This window comes from Oncorhynchus mykiss, chromosome 7 (assembly GCF_057628025.1).
Source record: "Oncorhynchus mykiss isolate SJ-2025 chromosome 7, ASM5762802v1, whole genome shotgun sequence".
NCBI classification, from domain to species: domain Eukaryota; kingdom Metazoa; phylum Chordata; class Actinopteri; order Salmoniformes; family Salmonidae; genus Oncorhynchus; species Oncorhynchus mykiss.
In genome coordinates, this window is record NC_143028.1 from 80,901,310 (window position 1) to 80,924,000 (window position 22,691).

The window sequence follows — 22,691 nt, forward strand, 5'->3', positions numbered from 1 at the left end:
GGTATATAGCCCGGTGGGAGGAGTCCTAGCTAGATTCAGGAGAGGTATATAGCCCGGTGGGAGGAGTCCTAGCTAGATTTAGGAGAGGTATATAGCCCGGTGGGAGGAGTCCTAGCTAGATTCAGGAGAGGTATATAGCCCGGTGGGAGGAGTCCTAGCTAGATTCAGGAGAGGTATATAGCCCGGTGGGAGGAGTCCTAGCTAGATTCAGGAGAGGTATATAGCCCGGTGGGAGGAGTCCTAGCTAGATTCAGGAGAGGTATATAGCCCGGTGGGAGGAGTCCTAGCTAGATTCAGGAGAGGTACATAGCCCGGTGGGAGGAGTCCTAGCTAGATTCAGGAGAGGTATATAGCCCGGTGGGAGGAGTCCTAGCTAGATTCAGGAGAGGTATATAGCCCGGTGGGAGGAGTCCTAGCTAGATTCAGGAGAGGTATATAGCCCGGTGGGAGGAGTCCTAGCTAGATTCAGGAGAGGTATATAGCCCGGTGGGAGGAGTCCTAGCTAGATTCGGGAGAGGTATATAGCCCGGTGGGAGGAGTCCTAGCTAGATTCAGGAGAGGTATATAGCCCGGTGGGAGGAGTCCTAGCTAGATTCAGGAGAGGTATATAGCCCGGTGGGAGGAGTCCTAGCTAGATTCAGGAGAGGTATATAGCCATGTGGGAGGAGTCCTAGCTAGATTCAGGAGAGGTATATAGCCTGGTGGGAGGAGTCCTAGCTAGATTCAGGAGAGGTATATAGCCCGGTGGGAGGAGTCCTAGCTAGATTCGGGAGAGGTATATAGCCCGGTGGGAGGAGTCCTAGCTAGATTCGGGAGAGGTATATAGCCCGGTGGGAGGAGTCCTAGCTAGATTCGGGAGAGGTATATAGCCCGGTGGGAGGAGTCCTAGCTGGATTCGGGAGAGGTATATAGCCCGGTGGGAGGAGTCCTAGCTAGATTCGGGAGAGGTATATAGCCCGGTGGGAGGAGTCCTAGCTAGATTCGGGAGAGGTATATAGCCCGGTGGGAGGAGTCCTAGCTAGATTCAGGAGAGGTATATAGCCCGGTGGGAGGAGTCCTAGCTAGATTCGAGAGAGGTATATAGCCCGGTGGGAGGAGTCCTAGCTAGATTCGGGAGAGGTATATAGCCCGGTGGGAGGAGTCCTAGCTAGATTCGGGAGAGGTATATAGCCCGGTGGGAGGAGTCCTAGCTAGATTCGGGAGAGGTATATAGCCCGGTGGGAGGAGTCCTAGCTAGATTCAGGAGAGGTATATAGCCCGGTGGGAGGAGTCCTAGCTAGATTCAGGAGAGGTATATAGCCCGGTGGGAGGAGTCCTAGCTAGATTCAGGAGAGGTATATAGCCCGGTGGGAGGAGTCCTAGCTAGATTCAGGAGAGGTATATAGTCCGGTGGGAGGAGTCTTAGCTAGATTCAGGAGAGGTATAAAGCCCGGTGGGAGGAGTCCTAGCTAGATTCAGGAGAGGTATATAGCCCGGTGGGAGGAGTCCTAGCTAGATTCAGGAGAGGTATATAGCCCGGTGGGAGGAGTCCTAGCTAGATTCAGGAGAGGTATATAGCCCGGTGGGAGGAGTCCTAGCTAGATTCAGGAGAGGTATATAGCCCGGTGGGAGGAGTCCTAGCTAGATTCAGGAGAGGTATATAGCCATTTGGGAGGAGTCCTAGCTAGATTCAGGAGAGGTATATAGCCCGGTGGGAGGAGTCCTAGCTAGATTCAGGAGAGGTATATAGCCCGGTGGGAGGAGTCCTAGCTAGATTCAGGAGAGGTATATAGCCCGGTGGGAGGAGTCCTAGCTAGATTCGGGAGAGGTATATAGCCCGGTGGGAGGAGTCCTAGCTAGATTCGGGAGAGGTATATAGCCCGGTGGGAGGAGTCCTAGCTAGATTCGGGAGAGTTATATAGCCCGGTGGGAGGAGTCCTAGCTAGATTCAGGAGAGGTATATAGCCCGGTGGGAGGAGTCCTAGCTAGATTCGGGAGAGGTATATAGCCCGGTGGGAGGAGTCCTAGCTAGATTCAGGAGAGGTATATAGCCCGGTGGGAGGAGTCCTAGCTAGATTCAGGAGAGGTATATAGCCCGGTGGGAGGAGTCCTAGCTAGATTCAGGAGAGGTATATAGCCCGGTGGGAGGAGTCCTAGCTAGATTCAGGAGAGGTATATAGCCCGGTGGGAGGAGTCCTAGCTAGATTCAGGAGAGGTATATAGCCCGGTGGGAGGAGTCCTAGCTAGATTCAGGAGAGGTATATAGCCCGGTGGGAGGAGTCCTAGCTAGATTCAGGAGAGGTATATAGCCATGTGGGAGGAGTCCTAGCTAGATTCAGGAGAGGTATATAGCCCGGTGGGAGGAGTCCTACCTAGATTCAGGAGAGGTATGTAGCCCGGTGGGAGGAGTCCTAGCTAGATTCAGGAGAGGTATATAGCCCGGTGGGAGGAGTCCTAGCTAGATTCGGGAGAGGTATATAGCCCGGTGGGAGGAGTCCTAGCTAGATTCGGGAGAGGTATATAGCCCGGTGGGAGGAGTCCTAGCTAGATTCGGGAGAGGTATATAGCCCGGTGGGAGGAGTCCTAGCTAGATTCAGGAGAGGTATATAGCCCGGTGGGAGGAGTCCTAGCTAGATTCGGGAGAGGTATATAGCCCGGTGGGAGGAGTCCTAGCTAGATTCAGGAGAGGTATATAGCCCGGTGGGAGGAGTCCTAGCTAGATTCAGGAGAGGTATATAGCCCGGTGGGAGGAGTCCTAGCTAGATTCAGGAGAGGTATATAGCCCGGTGGGAGGAGTCCTAGCTAGATTCAGGAGAGGTACATAGCCCGGTGGGAGGAGTCCTAGCTAGATTCAGGAGAGGTATATAGCCCGGTGGGAGGAGTCCTAGCTAGATTCAGGAGAGGTATATAGCCCGGTGGGAGGAGTCCTAGCTAGATTCGGGAGAGGTATATAGCCCGGTGGGAGGAGTCCTAGCTAGATTCAGGAGAGGTATATAGCCCGGTGGGAGGAGTCCTAGCTAGATTCAGGAGAGGTATATAGCCCGGTGGGAGGAGTCCTAGCTAGATTCAGGAGAGGTATATAGCCATGTGGGAGGAGTCCTAGCTAGATTCAGGAGAGGTATATAGCCCGGTGGGAGGAGTCCTAGCTAGATTCAGGAGAGGTATATAGCCCGGTGGGAGGAGTCCTACCTAGATTCAGGAGAGGTATATAGCCCGGTGGGAGGAGTCCTAGCTAGATTCAGGAGAGGTATATAGCCCGGTGGGAGGAGTCCTAGCTAGATTCGGGAGAGGTATATAGCCCGGTGGGAGGAGTCCTAGCTAGATTCGGGAGAGGTATATAGCCCGGTGGGAGGAGTCCTAGCTAGATTCGGGAGAGGTATATAGCCCGGTGGGAGGAGTCCTAGCTAGATTCAGGAGAGGTATATAGCCCGGTGGGAGGAGTCCTAGCTAGATTCGGGAGAGGTATATAGCCCGGTGGGAGGAGTCCTAGCTAGATTCAGGAGAGGTATATAGCCCGGTGGGAGGAGTCCTAGCTAGATTCAGGAGAGGTATATAGCCCGGTGGGAGGAGTCCTAGCTAGATTCAGGAGAGGTACATAGCCCGGTGGGAGGAGTCCTAGCTAGATTCAGGAGAGGTATATAGCCCGGTGGGAGGAGTCCTAGCTAGATTCAGGAGAGGTATATAGCCCGGTGGGAGGAGTCCTAGCTAGATTCGGGAGAGGTATATAGCCCGGTGGGAGGAGTCCTAGCTAGATTCAGGAGAGGTATATAGCCCGGTGGGAGGAGTCCTAGCTAGATTCAGGAGAGGTATATAGCCCGGTGGGAGGAGTCCTAGCTAGATTCAGGAAAGGTATATAGCCCGGTGGGAGGAGTCCTAGCTAGATTCAGGAGAGGTATATAGCCCGGTGGGAGGAGTCCTAGCTAGATTCAGGAGAGGTACATAGCCCGGTGGGAGGAGTCCTAGCTAGATTCAGGAGAGGTATATAGCCCGGTGGGAGGAGTCCTAGCTAGATTCAGGAGAGGTATATAGCCCGGTGGGAGGAGTCCTAGCTAGATTCGGGAGAGGTATATAGCCCGGTGGGAGGAGTCCTAGCTAGATTCAGGAGAGGTATATAGCCCGGTGGGAGGAGTCCTAGCTAGATTCAGGAGAGGTATATAGCCCGGTGGGAGGAGTCCTAGCTAGATTCAGGAAAGGTATATAGCCCGGTGGGAGGAGTCCTAGCTAGATTCGGGAGAGGTATATAGCCCGGTGGGAGGAGTCCTAGCTAGATTCAGGAGAGGTATATAGCCCGGTGGGAGGAGTCCTAGCTAGATTCAGGAGAGGTATATAGCCCGGTGGGAGGAGTCCTAGCTAGATTCAGGAGAGGTATATAGCCATGTGGGAGGAGTCCTAGCTAGATTCAGGAGAGGTATATAGCCCGGTGGGAGGAGTCCTAGCTAGATTCAGGAGAGGTATATAGCCCGGTGGGAGGAGTCCTACCTAGATTCAGGAGAGGTATATAGCCCGGTGGGAGGAGTCCTAGCTAGATTCAGGAGAGGTATATAGCCCGGTGGGAGGAGTCCTAGCTAGATTCGGGAGAGGTATATAGCCCGGTGGGAGGAGTCCTAGCTAGATTCGGGAGAGGTATATAGCCCGGTGGGAGGAGTCCTAGCTAGATTCGGGAGAGGTATATAGCCCGGTGGGAGGAGTCCTAGCTAGATTCAGGAGAGGTATATAGCCCGGTGGGAGGAGTCCTAGCTAGATTCGGGAGAGGTATATAGCCCGGTGGGAGGAGTCCTAGCTAGATTCAGGAGAGGTATATAGCCCGGTGGGAGGAGTCCTAGCTAGATTCAGGAGAGGTATATAGCCCGGTGGGAGGAGTCCTAGCTAGATTCAGGAGAGGTACATAGCCCGGTGGGAGGAGTCCTAGCTAGATTCAGGAGAGGTATATAGCCCGGTGGGAGGAGTCCTAGCTAGATTCAGGAGAGGTATATAGCCCGGTGGGAGGATTCCTAGCTAGATTCGGGAGAGGTATATAGCCCGGTGGGAGGAGTCCTAGCTAGATTCAGGAGAGGTATATAGCCCGGTGGGAGGAGTCCTAGCTAGATTCAGGAGAGGTATATAGCCCGGTGGGAGGAGTCCTAGCTAGATTCGGGAGAGGTATATAGCCCGGTGGGAGGAGTCCTAGCTAGATTCAGGAGAGGTATATAGCCCGGTGGGAGGATTCCTAGCTAGATTCGGGAGAGGTATATAGCCCGGTGGGAGGAGTCCTAGCTAGATTCAGGAGAGGTATATAGCCCGGTGGGAGGAGTCCTAGCTAGATTCAGGAGAGGTATATAGCCCGGTGGGAGGAGTCCTAGCTAGATTCAGGAGAGGTATATAGCCCGGTGGGAGGAGTCCTAGCTAGATTCAGGAGAGGTATATAGCCCGGTGGGAGGAGTCCTAGCTAGATTCAGGAGAGGTATATAGCCCGGTGGGAGGAGTCCTAGCTAGATTCAGGAGAGGTATATAGCCCGGTGGGAGGAGTCCTAGCTAGATTCAGGAGAGGTATATAGCCCGGTGGGAGGAGTCCTAGCTAGATTCAGGAGAGGTACATAGCCCGGTGGGAGGAGTCCTAGCTAGATTCAGGAGAGGTATATAGCCCGGTGGGAGGAGTCCTAGCTAGATTCAGGAGAGGTATATAGCCCGGTGGGAGGAGTCCTAGCTAGATTCGGGAGAGGTATATAGCCCGGTGGGAGGAGTCCTAGCTAGATTCAGGAGAGGTATATAGCCCGGTGGGAGGAGTCCTAGCTAGATTCAGGAGAGGTATATAGCCCGGTGGGAGGAGTCCTAGCTAGATTCAGGAGAGGTATATAGCCCGGTGGGAGGAGTCCTAGCTAGATTCAGGAGAGGTATATAGCCATGTGGGAGGAGTCCTAGCTAGATTCAGGAGAGGTATATAGCCCGGTGGGAGGAGTCCTAGCTAGATTCAGGAGAGGTATATAGCCCGGTGGGAGGAGTCCTACCTAGATTCAGGAGAGGTATATAGCCCGGTGGGAGGAGTCCTAGCTAGATTCAGGAGAGGTATATAGCCCGGTGGGAGGAGTCCTAGCTAGATTCGGGAGAGGTATATAGCCCGGTGGGAGGAGTCCTAGCTAGATTCGGGAGAGGTATATAGCCCGGTGGGAGGAGTCCTAGCTAGATTCGGGAGAGGTATATAGCCCGGTGGGAGGAGTCCTAGCTAGATTCAGGAGAGGTATATAGCCCGGTGGGAGGAGTCCTAGCTAGATTCGGGAGAGGTATATAGCCCGGTGGGAGGAGTCCTAGCTAGATTCAGGAGAGGTATATAGCCCGGTGGGAGGAGTCCTAGCTAGATTCAGGAGAGGTATATAGCCCGGTGGGAGGAGTCCTAGCTAGATTCAGGAGAGGTATATAGCCCGGTGGGAGGAGTCCTAGCTAGATTCAGGAGAGGTATATAGCCATGTGGGAGGAGTCCTAGCTAGATTCAGGAGAGGTATATAGCCCGGTGGGAGGAGTCCTAGCTAGATTCGGGAGAGGTATATAGCCCGGTGGGAGGAGTCCTAGCTAGATTCAGGAGAGGTATATAGCCCGGTGGGAGGAGTCCTAGCTAGATTCAGGAGAGGTATATAGCCCGGTGGGAGGAGTCCTAGCTAGATTCAGGAGAGGTATATAGCCATGTGGGAGGAGTCCTAGCTAGATTCAGGAGAGGTATATAGCCCGGTGGGAGGAGTCCTAGCTAGATTCAGGAGAGGTATATAGCCCGGTGGGAGGAGTCCTAGCTAGATTCGGGAGAGGTATATAGCCCGGTGGGAGGAGTCCTAGCTAGATTCAGGAGAGGTATATAGCCCGGTGGGAGGAGTCCTAGCTAGATTCAGGAGAGGTATATAGCCCGGTGGGAGGAGTCCTAGCTAGATTCAGGAGAGGTATATAGCCCGGTGGGAGGAGTCCTAGCTAGATTCAGGAGAGGTATATAGCCCGGTGGGAGGAGTCCTAGCTAGATTCAGGAAAGGTATATAGCCATGTGGGAGGAGTCCTAGCTAGATTCAGGAGAGGTATATAGCCCGGTGGGAGGAGTCCTAGCTAGATTCAGGAGAGGTATATAGCCCGGTGGGAGGAGTCCTAGCTAGATTCGGGAGAGGTATATAGCCCGGTGGGAGGAGTCCTAGCTAGATTCGGGAGAGGTATATAGCCCGGTGGGAGGAGTCCTAGCTAGATTCGGGAGAGGTATATAGCCCGGTGGGAGGAGTCCTAGCTAGATTCAGGAGAGGTATATAGCCCGGTGGGAGGAGTCCTAGCTAGATTCAGGAGAGGTATATAGCCCGGTGGGAGGAGTCCTAGCTAGATTCAGGAGAGGTATATAGCCCGGTGGGAGGAGTCCTAGCTAGATTCAGGAGAGGTATATAGCCCGGTGGGAGGAGTCCTAGCTAGATTCAGGAGAGGTATATAGCCCGGTGGGAGGAGTCCTAGCTAGATTCAGGAGAGGTATATAGCCCGGTGGGAGGAGTCCTAGCTAGATTCAGGAGAGGTATATAGCCCGGTGGGAGGAGTCCTAGCTAGATTCAGGAGAGGTACATAGCCCGGTGGGAGGAGTCCTAGCTAGATTCAGGAGAGGTATATAGCCCGGTGGGAGGAGTCCTAGCTAGATTCAGGAGAGGTATATAGCCCGGTGGGAGGAGTCCTAGCTAGATTCGGGAGAGGTATATAGCCCGGTGGGAGGAGTCCTAGCTAGATTCAGGAGAGGTATATAGCCCGGTGGGAGGAGTCCTAGCTAGATTCAGGAGAGGTATATAGCCCGGTGGGAGGAGTCCTAGCTAGATTCAGGAGAGGTATATAGCCATGTGGGAGGAGTCCTAGCTAGATTCAGGAGAGGTATATAGCCCGGTGGGAGGAGTCCTAGCTAGATTCAGGAGAGGTATATAGCCCGGTGGGAGGAGTCCTACCTAGATTCAGGAGAGGTATATAGCCCGGTGGGAGGAGTCCTAGCTAGATTCAGGAGAGGTATATAGCCCGGTGGGAGGAGTCCTAGCTAGATTCGGGAGAGGTATATAGCCCGGTGGGAGGAGTCCTAGCTAGATTCGGGAGAGGTATATAGCCCGGTGGGAGGAGTCCTAGCTAGATTCAGGAGAGGTATATAGCCCGGTGGGAGGAGTCCTACCTAGATTCAGGAGAGGTATATAGCCCGGTGGGAGGAGTCCTAGCTAGATTCAGGAGAGGTATATAGCCCGGTGGGAGGAGTCCTAGCTAGATTCGGGAGAGGTATATAGCCCGGTGGGAGGAGTCCTAGCTAGATTCGGGAGAGGTATATAGCCCGGTGGGAGGAGTCCTAGCTAGATTCGGGAGAGGTATATAGCCCGGTGGGAGGAGTCCTAGCTAGATTCAGGAGAGGTATATAGCCCGGTGGGAGGAGTCCTAGCTAGATTCAGGAGAGGTATATAGCCATGTGGGAGGAGTCCTAGCTAGATTCAGGAGAGGTATATAGCCCGGTGGGAGGAGTCCTAGCTAGATTCAGGAGAGGTATATAGCCCGGTGGGAGGAGTCCTAGCTAGATTCGGGAGAGGTATATAGCCCGGTGGGAGGAGTCCTAGCTAGATTCGGGAGAGGTATATAGCCCGGTGGGAGGAGTCCTAGCTAGATTCGGGAGAGGTATATAGCCCGGTGGGAGGAGTCCTAGCTAGATTCGGGAGAGGTATATAGCCCGGTGGGAGGAGTCCTAGCTAGATTCAGGAGAGGTATATAGCCCGGTGGGAGGAGTCCTAGCTAGATTCAGGAGAGGTATATAGCCCGGTGGGAGGAGTCCTAGCTAGATTCAGGAGAGGTATATAGCCCGGTGGGAGGAGTCCTAGCTAGATTCAGGAGAGGTATATAGCCCGGTGGGAGGAGTCTTAGCTAGATTCAGGAGAGGTATATAGCCCGGTGGGAGGAGTCCTAGCTAGATTCAGGAGAGGTATATAGCCCGGTGGGAGGAGTCCTAGTAGCTAGATTCGGGAGAGGTATATAGCCCGGTGGGAGGAGTCCTAGCTAGATTCGGGAGAGGTATATAGCCCGGTGGGAGGAGTCCTAGCTAGATTCGGGAGAGGTATATAGCCCGGTGGGAGGAGTCCTAGCTAGATTCGGGAGAGGTATATAGCCCGGTGGGAGGAGTCCTAGCTAGATTCGGGAGAGGTATATAGCCCGGTGGGAGGAGTCCTAGCTAGATTCAGGAGAGGTATATAGCCCGGTGGGAGGAGTCCTAGCTAGATTCAGGAGAGGTATATAGCCCGGTGGGAGGAGTCCTAGCTAGATTCAGGAGAGGTATATAGCCCGGTGGGAGGAGTCCTAGCTAGATTCAGGAGAGGTATATAGCCCGGTGGGAGGAGTCTTAGCTAGATTCAGGAGAGGTATATAGCCCGGTGGGAGGAGTCCTAGCTAGATTCAGGAGAGGTATATAGCCCGGTGGGAGGAGTCCTAGCTAGATTCAGGAGAGGTATATAGCCCGGTGGGAGGAGTCCTAGCTAGATTCAGGAGAGGTATATAGCCCGGTGGGAGGAGTCCTAGCTAGATTCAGGAGAGGTATATAGCCCGGTGGGAGGAGTCCTAGCTAGATTCAGGAGAGGTATATAGCCATTTGGGAGGAGTCCTAGCTAGATTCAGGAGAGGTATATAGCCCGGTGGGAGGAGTCCTAGCTAGATTCAGGAGAGGTATATAGCCCGGTGGGAGGAGTCCTAGCTAGATTCAGGAGAGGTATATAGCCCGGTGGGAGGAGTCCTAGCTAGATTCGGGAGAGGTATATAGCCCGGTGGGAGGAGTCCTAGCTAGATTCGGGAGAGGTATATAGCCCGGTGGGAGGAGTCCTAGCTAGATTCGGGAGAGGTATATAGCCCGGTGGGAGGAGTCCTAGCTAGATTCAGGAGAGGTATATAGCCCGGTGGGAGGAGTCCTAGCTAGATTCGGGAGAGGTATATAGCCCGGTGGGAGGAGTCCTAGCTAGATTCAGGAGAGGTATATAGCCCGGTGGGAGGAGTCCTAGCTAGATTCAGGAGAGGTATATAGCCCGGTGGGAGGAGTCCTAGCTAGATTCAGGAGAGGTACATAGCCCGGTGGGAGGAGTCCTAGCTAGATTCAGGAGAGGTATATAGCCCGGTGGGAGGAGTCCTAGCTAGATTCAGGAGAGGCATATAGCCCGGTGGGAGGAGTCCTAGCTAGATTCAGGAGAGGTATATAGCCCGGTGGGAGGAGTCCTAGCTAGATTCAGGAGAGGTATATAGCCCGGTGGGAGGAGTCCTAGCTAGATTCGGGAGAGGTATATAGCCCGGTGGGAGGAGTCCTAGCTAGATTCGGGAGAGGTATATAGCCCGGTGGGAGGAGTCCTAGCTAGATTCAGGAGAGGTATATAGCCCGGTGGGAGGAGTCCTAGCTAGATTCAGGAGAGGTATATAGCCCGGTGGGAGGAGTCCTAGCTAGATTCAGGAGAGGTATATAGCCCGGTGGGAGGAGTCCTAGCTAGATTCAGGAGAGGTATATAGCCCGGTGGGAGGAGTCTTAGCTAGATTCAGGAGAGGTATATAGCCCGGTGGGAGGAGTCCTAGCTAGATTCAGGAGAGGTATATAGCCCGGTGGGAGGAGTCCTAGCTAGATTCAGGAGAGGTATATAGCCCGGTGGGAGGAGTCCTAGCTAGATTCAGGAGAGGTATATAGCCCGGTGGGAGGAGTCCTAGCTAGATTCAGGAGAGGTATATAGCCCGGTGGGAGGAGTCCTAGCTAGATTCAGGAGAGGTATATAGCCATTTGGGAGGAGTCCTAGCTAGATTCAGGAGAGGTATATAGCCCGGTGGGAGGAGTCCTAGCTAGATTCAGGAGAGGTATATAGCCCGGTGGGAGGAGTCCTAGCTAGATTCGGGAGAGGTATATAGCCCGGTGGGAGGAGTCCTAGCTAGATTCAGGAGAGGTATATAGCCCGGTGGGAGGAGTCCTAGCTAGATTCGGGAGAGGTATATAGCCCGGTGGGAGGAGTCCTAGCTAGATTCAGGAGAGGTATATAGCCCGGTGGGAGGAGTCCTAGCTAGATTCAGGAGAGGTATATAGCCCGGTGGGAGGAGTCCTAGCTAGATTCAGGAGAGGTATATAGCCCGGTGGGAGGAGTCCTAGCTAGATTCAGGAGAGGTATATAGCCCGGTGGGAGGAGTCCTAGCTAGATTCAGGAGAGGTATATAGCCCGGTGGGAGGAGTCCTAGCTAGATTCAGGAGAGGTATATAGCCCGGTGGGAGGAGTCCTAGCTAGATTCAGGAGAGGTATATAGCCCGGTGGGAGGAGTCCTAGCTAGATTCAGGAGAGGTATATAGCCCGGTGGGAGGAGTCCTAGCTAGATTCAGGAGAGGTATATAGCCCGGTGGGAGGAGTCCTAGCTAGATTCGGGAGAGGTATATAGCCCGGTGGGAGGAGTCCTAGCTAGATTCAGGAGAGGTATATAGCCCGGTGGGAGGAGTCCTAGCTAGATTCGGGAGAGGTATATAGCCCGGTGGGAGGAGTCCTAGCTAGATTCAGGAGAGGTATATAGCCCGGTGGGAGGAGTCCTAGCTAGATTCAAGAGAGGTATATAGCCCGGTGGGAGGAGTCCTAGCTAGATTCGGGAGAGGTATATAGCCCGGTGGGAGGAGTCCTAGCTAGATTCAGGAGAGGTATATAGCCTTTTGACACACAGAACGTATTATCTATTTTTTTCTTCTTCCAGTTATCCATTCTTTAACACTACTACCTGTCTTTCAGCCAATCAGTACCCGCTAGAGAACGTTGCCGGCGTCCCCATTAGCATATCAGAATGCATACCAACCAGCAAGGTGCAGCAGACAGCAGCACTAACGTTTGTTAAATAGTGCATAAACTCTTATAAAGAATGAATTGCATGAAGAACTATTATTGTAAATATATTAATGTAAAAAAAAAAATAATAATAATAACAACAATAGTGATTTGTTTAGATAGTCAAGGATATGTTTTTGTATAATTCTATAAAAGTCCTAGAAATGTAGGCCTACAATCTATTTTCATTTCCCTTACAATAAAAACATTACAGTGTTCTCCGATTGAACAACGTTATTTATAGATTCGATTAGTAATAGAGTTATAGTAACTAATAACACAAGATGTAACAAACAAAAATAAAACAGTCATTTGTTGATTGTGGATAAAGTGGTTTCTTGCATCAAACAACACAACAGCATTTTCAGTCACCTCCTTGTCTGAAGGACAAGAGGGTGACAGGTTTATGTCAAGCCCTGCATGTTTTGAGAGGGTGACAGGTTCATGTCAAGCCCTGCATGTTTTGAGAGGGTGACAGGTTCATGTCAAGCCCTGCATGTTTTGAGAGGGTAACAGGTTCATGTCAAGCCCTGCATGTTTTGAGAGGGTAACAGGTTAATGTCAAGCCCTGCGTGTTTTGAGAGGGTAACAGGTTAATGTCAAGCCCTTCATGTTTTGAGAGGGAAACAGGTTAATGTCAAGCCCTGCATGTTTTGAGAGGGTAACAGGTTCATGTCAAGCCCTGCATGTTTTGAGAGGGTAACAGGTTAATGTCAAGCCCTGCGTGTTTTGAGAGGGTAACAGGTTCATGTCAAGCCCTGCATGTTTTGAGAGGGTAACAGGTTCATGTCAAGCCCTGCATGTTTTGAGAGGGTAACAGGTTAATGTCAAGCCCTGCGTGCTTTGAGAGGGTAACAGGTTAATGTCAAGCCCTGCATGTTTTGAGAGGGTAACAGGTTCATGTCAAGCCCTGCATGTTTTGAGAGGGTAACAGGTTCATGTCAAGCCCTGCGTGTTTTGAGAGGGTAACAGGTTCATGTCAAGCCCTGCATGTTTTGAGAGGGTAACAGGTTCATGTCAAGCCCTGTGTGTTTTGAGAGGGTAACAGGTTCATGTCAAGCCCTGCATGTTTTGAGAGGGTAACAGGTTCATGTCAAGCCCTGCGTGTTTTGAGAGGGTAACAGGTTAATGTCAAGCCCTGCATGTTTTGAGAGGGTAACAGGTTAATGTCAAGCCCTGCGTGTTTTGAGAGGGTAACAGGTTAATGTCAAGCCCTGCATGTTTTGAGAGGGTAACAGGTTCATGTCAAGCCCTGCGTGTTTTGAGAGGGTAACAGGTTAATGTCAAGCCCTGCATGTTTTGAGAGGGTAACAGGTTCATGTCAAGCCCTGCATGTTTTGAGAGGGTAACAGGTTCATGTCAAGCCCTGCGTGTTTTGAGAGGGTAACAGGTTCATGTCAAGCCCTGCATGTTTTGAGAGGGTAACAGGTTCATGTCAAGCCCTGCGTGTTTTGAGAGGGTAACAGGTTAATGTCAAGCCCTGCATGTTTTGAGAGGGTAACAGGTTAATGTCAAGCCCTGCGTGTTTTGAGAGGGTAACAGGTTAATGTCAAGCCCTGCGTGTTTTGAGAGGGTAACAGGTTAATGTCAAGCCCTGCATGTTTTGAGAGGGTAATAGGTTAATGTCAAGCCCTGCGTGTTTTGAGAGGGTAACAGGTTAATGTCAAGCCCTGCATGTTTTGTTTTTTAAAGTCTCCATGGAATGGAGGCCAACATTGGCTGCTACTGTAGGCTGGATGATAAAACAGCTGTTTCCATGGTAAAATGTTATGGGATGTATTTTCTCCATTTGTTTTAATGGTAGACCACTCTGGTACGCCTACATTATGATCAAATTGTCACGCCCTGATCTGTTTCACCTGTCTTTGTGATTGTCTCCACCCAACCTCCAGGTGTCACCTGTTTTTCCCCATTAGTCCCCAGTGTATTTATCCCTGTGTTTCCTGTCTCTCTGTACCAGTGTATTTATCCCTGTGTTTCCTGTCTCTCTGTACCAGTGTATTTATCCCTGTGTTTCCTGTCTCTCTGTGCCAGTTCGTCTTGTTTTGCCAAGTCAACCTAGCTCCTATTTTCCCCAGTCTCTGTTTTTTCCTAGCCCTCCTGGTTTTGACCCTTGCCTGTCCTGACGCCGAATCCGCCTGCCTGACCACTCTGCCTGTTCTGACCTCAAGCCTGCCTGTCGTTTGGTATTGGTTGGAGTCTAACCTGGTTGATGAACTCTCTCCTGTCCCCGGCCTGTCGTTTGGTATTGTTTGGAGTCTAACCTGGTTGATGAACTCTCTCCTGTCCCCGGCCTGTCGTTTGGTATTGTTTGGAGTCTAACCTGGTTGATGAACTCTCTCCTGTCCCCGGCCTGTCGTTTGGTATTGTTTGGAGTCTAACCTGGTTGATGAACTCTCTCCTGTCCCCGGCCTGTCGTTTGGTATTGTTTGGAGTCTAACCTGGTTGATGAACTCTCTCCTGTCCCCGGCCTGTCGTTTGGTATTGTTTGGAGTCTAACCTGGTTGATGAACTCTCTCCTGTCCCCGGCCTGTCGTTTGGTATTGTTTGGAGTCTAACCTGGTTGATGAACTCTCTCCTGTCCCCGGCCTGTCGTTTGGTATTGTTTGGAGTCTAACCTGGTTGATGAACTCTCTCCTGTCCCCGGCCTGTCGTTTGGTATTGTTTGGAGTCTAACCTGGTTGATGAACTCTCTCCTGTCCCCGGCCTGTCGTTTGGTATTGTTTGGAGTCTAACCTGGTTGATGAACTCTCTCCTGTCCCCGGCCTGTCGTTTGGTATTGTTTGGAGTCTAACCTGGTTGATGAACTCTCTCCTGTCCCCGGCCTGTCGTTTGGTATTGTTTGGAGTCTAACCTGGTTGATGAACTCTTTCCTGTCCCCGGCCTGTCGTTTGGTATTGTTTGGAGTCTAACCTGGTTGATGAACTCTCTCCTGTCCCCGGCCTGTCGTTTGGTATTGTTTGGAGTCTAACCTGGTTGATGAACTCTCTCCTGTCCCCGGCCTGTCGTTTGGTATTGTTTGGAGTCTAACCTGGTTGATGAACTCTCTCCTGTCCCCTGCCTGTCGTTTGGTATTGTTTGGAGTCTAACCTGGTTGATGAACTCTCTCCTGTCCCCGGCCTGTCGTTTGGTATTGTTTGGAGTCTAACCTGGTTGATGAACTCTCTCCTGTCCCCGGCCTGTCGTTTGGTATTGTTTGGAGTCTAACCTGGTTGATGAACTCTCTCCTGTCCCCGGCCTGTCGTTTGGTATTGTTTGGAGTCTAACCTGGTTGATGAACTCTCTCCTGTCCCCGGCCTGTCGTTTGGTATTGTTTGGAGTCTAAGCTGGTTGATGAACTCTCTCCTGTCCCCGGCCTGTCGTTTGGTATTATTTGGAGTCTAACCTGGTTGATGAACTCTCTCCTGTCCCCGGCCTGTCGTTTGGTATTGTTTGGAGTCTAACCTGGTTGATGAACTCTCTCCTGTCCCCGGCCTGTCGTTTGGTATTGTTTGGAGTCTAACCTGGTTGATGAACTCTCTCCTGTCCCCTGCCTGTCTTTTGCCTACTCCTTTTGTTATAATAAATATCGGAGCTCAACCATCTGCCTCCTGTGTCTGCATTTGGGTCTACTTGGCCACTGTTAAAACTGTAACTTAAAGCAGGTACAGCCTCAGTGTTCACAGTAAAACTGTAACTTAAAGCAGGTACAGCCTCAGTGTTCACAGTAAAACTGTAACTTAAAGCAGATACAGCCTCAGTGTTCACAGTAAAACTGTAACTTAAAGCAGATACAGCCTCAGTGTTCACAGTAAAACTGTAACTTAAAGCAGGTACTGCCTCAGTGTTCACAGTAAAACTGTAACTTAAAGCAGGTACAGCCTCAGTGTTCACAGTAAAACTGTAACTTAAAGCAGGTACAGCCTCAGTGTTCACAGTAAAACTGTAACTTAAAGCACGTACAGCCTCAGTGTTCACAGTAAAACTGTAACTTAAAGCAGCTACAGCCTCAGTGTTCACAGTAAAACTGTAACTTAAAGCAGGTACAGCCTCAGTGTTCACAGTAAAACTGTAACTTAAAGCAGGTACAGCCTCAGTGTTCACAGTAAAACTGTAACTTAAAGCAGGTACAGCCTCAGTGTTCACAGTAAACGCGCGCTGGAAGTTGCACCGAGTTTTCAGCAGAGCCGAAAACATTTTAGAAGGAACAATGGTTATTCCAGACCGTTCTACACGTTTTACAGTTTAAACAGTGTTTCTTGCTTCGCAAGCACACTAATGAACAAAGCCCCAAAACAAGGCCAAATCAGGTAGTTCAGCCCCCTCTTAAAAACAAACGCTTTCATGTCTTTTAAAATGCAGCGGTCGGGTCTGATATGCTAATCAAACCTAGGTCTTTTATTCTCTGAATCAAACTAAAGTCAACCTCATATTTTATTCTTTGAAGCTTTTGAGGCTTTGAGGATGATGGTTTCAGGTTGTACACACACACACACACACACACACACACGCTCCAGCCATAGGTTTCTGATTGTATACTCCTCAGTCCTGTCCACATCGTGTCAGAGACAGACTGGCCATAGGAAAACTCTGGTAAAATTTCACCTTTATTTAACCAGGTAGGCCAGTTGAGAACAAGTTCTCATTTACAATGGGTTAATCTTTAGCTCATAGGACCTTTCTAAATTGGGTTATTTTTGGGAGGTAAAATGACCATTATATTGCTAATAAATGGCGGGGTAATAAAAATATTAGCCTGTGTGAAATGCTCAATTTCTGGTCCCAGTCCCATCTACTGAAAAGTCAGGTTGTCTCTAGCCTGTTTGTCCTGTCTTCATCCTCTAGCCTGGTCCCAGATCTGTTTGTCCTGTCTTCATCCTCTAGCCTGGTCCCAGATCTGTTTGTACTGTCTTCATCCTCCTGTTTGTTGTCAGAGTCGGTACAGCCACCCGGTTTCTTCACGCATCGCGCCGACAGAAACAAACATCTCTCTGGTAAGAAGAAGGGCGAGGGTGTATGCCTTATGATTAATGAGACGTGGTGTGATCATTACAACATACAGGAACACAAGGTCCTTTTGTTCACCTGACCTAGAATCCCTTACAATGAAATGCCGACCACATTATCTACCAAGAGAATTCTCTTCGATTATAATCACAGCCGTGTATATCCATCCCCAAGCAGACACCTCGGCGGCTCTGAAAGAACTTCATTGGACTCTATTGGACTTCATTGGACTCTATTGGACTTCATTGGACTCTATTGGACTTCATTGGACTCTATTGGACTTCATTGGACTCTATTGGACTTCATTGGACTTCATTGGACTTCATTGGACTCTATTGGACTTCATTGGACACCGGTTAATCAGCCCGACTAACCGGTGTCTGTATGTGTCCTCTCTACTGTATATAGCCTCTACTGTATATAGCCTCTACTGTATATAGCCTCTCTACTGTATATAGTCTCTCTACTGTGTATAGCCTCTCTACTGTGTATAGCCTCTCTGCTGTGTATAGCCTCTCTACTGTGTATAGCCTCTCTACTGTATATAACCTCTCTACTGTATATAGCCTCTACTGTATATAGCCTCTACTGTATATAGCCTCTCTACTGTATATAGCCTCTCTACTGTATATAGCCTCTCTACTGTATATAGTCTCTACTGTATAGAGCCTCTACTGTATAGAGCCTCTACTGTATATAGCCTCTCTACTGTATATAGCCTCTCTACTGTATATAGCCTCTCTACTGTATATAGCCTCTCTACTGTATATAGTCTCTACTGTATATAGCCTCTCTACTGTATATAGCATCTCTACTGTATATAGCCTCTCTACTGTATATAGCCTCTCTACTGTATATAGCCTCTCTACTGTATATAACCTTATCTGTATATAGCCTCTCTACTGTGTGTAGCCTCTCTACTGTATATAACCTCTCTACTGTATATAGCCTCTCTACTGTGTATAGCCTCTCTACTGTATATAGCCTCTCTACTGTATATAGCCTCTCTACTGTATATAGCCTCTCTACTGTATATAGCCTCTCTACTGTATATAGCCTCTCTACTGTTTATAGCCTGTCTTGTTACTGTTGTTTTGATTTCTTTACTTACCTATTGTTCACCTAACACCTTTTTTGCACTATTGGTTAGAGTTGCACTATTGGTTGCACTATTGGTTAGAGTAAGTCAGCATTTCACTGTAAGGTCAACAACACCGGTTGTATTCGGCGCACGTGACAAATCAACTTTGATTTGATAAACTGCATTTATTGTAGCTGGAGATTTTAACAAAGCAAATCTGAGAACAAGGCTCCCTAAATTCTATCAGCTTATCTAATGGCGACCCGGGCTGGCAGCATTCTGGATCATTGCTACTTTAACTTCCGCGACGCATACAAAGCTCTCCCTCGCCCTCCTTTCGACAAATCTGACCACGACTCCATTTTGTTGCTCCCAGCCTATAGACAGAAACTAAAACAGGAAACGCTTGTGCTCAGGTCTGTTCAACGCTGGACCGACCAATCGGATTCCACGCTTCAAGATTGCTTCGATCACGTGGACTGGGATATGTTCCGGATAGCCTCAGACAACAACATTGATGTATACGCTGACTCGGTGAGCGAGTTTATTAGCAAGTGCATCGGTCATGTTAAACCCACGGTGACTATTAAAACCTTCCCCATTGATGGCAGCATTCTCACAAAACTGAAAGCGTGAACCACTGCTTTTAATCATGGAAAGGCGACCGGAAACACGACCGAATACAAACAGTGTCGCTATTCCCTTTGCATGGCGATCAAACAAGCTAAGCATCAGTTTAGAGACAAAGTGGAGTCGCAATTCAACGGCTCAGACACGAGACGTATGTGGCAGGGTCTACAGACAATCACGGATTATAGGGAAAACCAGCCACGTCGCGGACACCGACGTCTTGCTCCCAGACAAACTAAGTAACTTCTTTGCTCACTTTGAGGACAATACAGTGCCACTGACACGGCACTGTACCCAAACTTGCGGGCTCTCCTTCACCGCAGCCAATGTGAGTAAAACATTTAAAGAAGAAGAAGCACAAGCATTTCGCTACACTCGCATTAACATCTGCTAACCATGTGTATGTGACCAATACAATTTGATTTGATTTGATTATGCGACTGCAATCTGCAGACTTGGATGGCTGGGATCAGTAACTGACCTAATTCAATCCGAACGCCTGTGATGTCTGAGAGGAGGCACAGACCGAAGTGAGCACAGACATGATTCATCTTCCTTCAGAGGCAGACAGACATTGTCACTGACTGAAAACTATAGACAACGTCAGTCAGTGTTGTGTGTCAAGACGAACAACAAGACAACACGTGAGGACAGACCAGACAGCCAATATGGGGGGGGGGCAACGACACACACTCTCCCCAGCAAACACTGAACGTTCCTACAACGTAAGGTAACGTTGCAGTAATATGCTGGTTCTGAACATTTATTTCACTACTATTTTCAGACTAGACTATATATATATATATATATATATATATATATATATAAAATGGAACCCTATTCCCTCTGGGCCCTGGTCAAATGGAACCCTATTTCCTCTGGGCCCTGGTCAAATAGAACCCTATTCCCTCTGGGCCCTGGTCAAATGGAACCCTATTCCCTCTGGGCCCTGGTCAAATGGAACCCTATTCCCTCTGGGCCCTGGTCAAATGGTACCCTATTCCCTCTGGGCCCTGGTCAAATGGTACCCTATTCCCTATGGGCCCTGGTCAAATGGAACCCTATTCCCTCTGGGCCCTGGTCAAATGGAACCCTATTCCCTCTGGGCCCTGGTCAAATGGAACCCTATTCCCTCTGGGCCCTGGTCAAATGGAACCCTATTCCCTATGGGCCCTGGTCAAATGGAACCATATTCCCTCTGGGCCCTGGTCAAATGGAACCATATTCCCTCTGGGCCCTGGTCAAATGGTACCCTATTCCCTCTGGGCCCTGGTCAAATGGTACCCTATTCCCTATGGGCCCTGGACAAATAAAACCCTATTCCTTATAGGCCCTGGTCAAATGGTACCCTATTCCTTATAGGCCCTTGTCAAAAGTAGTGCACTACATAGAGAATAGCATGCCATTTGTGACACAGCCTTAATGTCCTGTCCTCCTTTCCTGTAACTCTCTGTCTAATCCACAGTGTTCCTTACAGCAGCCCAGGTAGAGAGTTGATGTATGGCCTTTCTCTGGTGAAAACTTCATTCCCCCCCCAGATCTCCTTTGGCTCATACCCAGCATCGACACCCCCCCTCCCCCAGATCTCCTTGGCTCATACCCAGATCTTCCTTACATTTCGAGGAGCGTGCTTAGGTGAGTGTGTGTGTCTGCCTGCATACTGAATGTGTGTTAACATACGTGTCTGTGTGCGTGAGTACGTACGTGTGTGTGTGTGCATGAGTGCCAGTGTCGTCTGCGTGTCAGTACTCACACTCTCCGCTGTCCCCTCCCGGAGGCTGATAGAAGGACAGTCCCAGAGAGATCAGGGCAGCCACCTCCAAGATGATCAGAGTCACGTCCTGCAGGGCTTCCCATACTAACTGGAGGAAGGTCTTTGGCTTCTTCGGAGGTATTAGGTTTTCCCCATACACTTCTTTCCTCTTATCTAGGTCGGTTGCGTCTCCTGTTAAGCCTGTTTGGAGAGAGAATTAATAACAATTGAATTAAATTTAACTATTGTACAAATCACATCTACATATGTAAAAAATCATATCTCTCTCTCGCTCTAAATAGAAAAAGCTACAAATTATCATACACACATGACAATACACTGTCTGGTTTTCCTTTTTCCTCTGTCTCCTCCACACACTCTCTACTAGAGAACACACACAAACCAGCCATCCACTTCTACACACAAACCACCCATACACCAACTACCCATACGCCAACCACCCGTACACCAACCACCCATACACCAACCACCTGTACACCAACCACCCGTACACCAACCACCCATAAACCAACCAACCACCCACACACAAACCACCCACACACCAACCACCCACACACCAACCACCCATACACCAACCACCATACGCTACCAACACATAAACCACCCACCCACACACCAACCACCCACACACCAACCACCCATACACCAACCACTCACACACCAACCACTCACACACCAACCACCCATACACCAACCACCCACATACTAACCACCCACCCACCACCCACCCACCAACCACTCACACACCAACCACTCACACACCAACCACTCACACACCAACCACCCATACACCAACCACCCACACACCAACCACCCACCCACATACCAACCACCCACACACTAACCACCCATATACTGTCAATATCACAAAGACAACTGAAATTATAACCAGTTTTAGGAGGGCATGTGATTTTTTGAATGGTTTTCCCCCGTTGCCCCTCCTACTCCATCAGTAGGGCCTGCTCCTTCTCCAGGAGTAGGGCCTGCTCCTTCTCCAGCAGTAGGGCCTGCTCCGCTCCTTCTCCAGCAGTAGGGCCTGCTCTGCTCCTTTGCAAACAGTAGGGCCTGCTCCCCTCTTTCTCCAAAAGTAGGGCCTGCTCCCCTCCTTCTCCAACAGTAGGGCCTGCTCCACTCCTCTTCTCCAACAGTAGGGCCTGCTCTGCTCCTTCTTCATCAGAAGGGCCTGCTCCCCTCCTTCTCCAACAGTAGGGCCTGCTCTGCTCCTTCTCCAACAGTAGGGCCTGCTCCGCTCCTTCTCCAGCAGTAGGGCCTGCTCTGCTCCTTTGCAAACAGTAGGGCCTGCCCCCCTCCTTCTCCAACAGTAGGGCCTGCCCCCCTCCTTCTCCAACAGTAGGGCCTGCCCCCCTCCTCTTCTCCAACAGTAGGGCCTGCTCTGCTCCTTCTCCATCAGTAGGGCCTGCTCTGCTCCTTCTCCATCAGTAGGGCCTGCTCCCCTCCATCATTAGGACCTGCTCCTTTCCTTCTCCATCAGTAGGGCCTGCTCCCCTCCTTCTCCATCAGTAGGGCCTGCTCTGCTCCTTCTCCATCAGTAGGGCCTGCTCCGATCCTTCTCCATCAGTAGGGCCTGCTCCCCTCCTTCTCCAACATTAGGGCCTGCTCTGCTCCTTCTCCATCAGTAGGGCCTGCTCCCCTCCTTCTCCAACATTAGGGCCTGCTCTGCTCCTTCTCCATCAGTAGGGCCTGATCTGCTCCATCAGTAGGTTCTGCTCCCTCCTTCTCCATCAGTAGGGCCTGCTCCCCTCCTTCTCCAACAGTAGGGCCTGCTCCCCTCCTTCTCCATCAGTAGGGCCTGCTACCCTCCTTCTCCATCAGTAGGGTCTGCTCCCCTCCTTCTCCAAAATTAGGGCCTGCTCCTTCTCCATCAGTAGGGCCTGCTCTGCTCCTTCTCCATCAGTAGGGCCTGCTCCCCTCCATCATTAGGGCCTGCTCCTTTCCTTCTCCATCAGTAGGGCCTGCTCCCCTCCTTCTCCATCAGTAGGGCCTGCTCCCCTCCTTCTCCAACAGTAGGGCCTGCTCCCCTCCTTCTCCATCAGTAGGGCCTGCTACCCTCCTTCTCCATCAGTAGGGTCTGCTCCCCTCCTTCTCCAAAATTAGGGCCTGCTCCTTCTCCATCAGTAGGGCCTGCTCTGCTCCTTCTCCATCAGTAGGGCCTGCTCCCCTCCATCATTAGGGCCTGCTCCTTTCCTTCTCCATCAGTAGGGCCTGCTCCCCTCCTTCTCCATCAGTAGGGCCTGCTCTGCTCCTTTTCCATCAGTAGGGCCTGCTCCCATCCTTCTCCATCAGTAGGGCCTGCTCCCCTCCTTCTCCAACATTAGGGCCTGCTCTGCTCCTTCTCCATCAGTAGGGCCTGCTCCCCTCCTTCTCCAACATTAGGGCCTGCTCTGCTCCTTCTCCAGCAGTAGGG

The 22,691-nt window shown here is 50.6% G+C and overlaps 1 protein-coding gene across 17 annotated transcripts in view; it reads right to left on the reverse strand.

The window, feature by feature from the left end:
- The window catches only part of atp2b2 (ATPase plasma membrane Ca2+ transporting 2), a 191,740-nt gene that overhangs the window by 115,469 nt on the left and 53,580 nt on the right, over positions 1-22,691 (reverse strand). For all 17 annotated transcript variants that reach the window (XM_090242078.1, XM_090242067.1, XM_090242066.1 and 14 more), the window contains one exon: positions 20,246-20,446. In XM_090242078.1, coding sequence (XP_090098204.1) covers positions 20,246-20,446 — 201 coding nt within the window. The remainder of the gene's footprint in view (positions 1-20,245; positions 20,447-22,691) is intronic.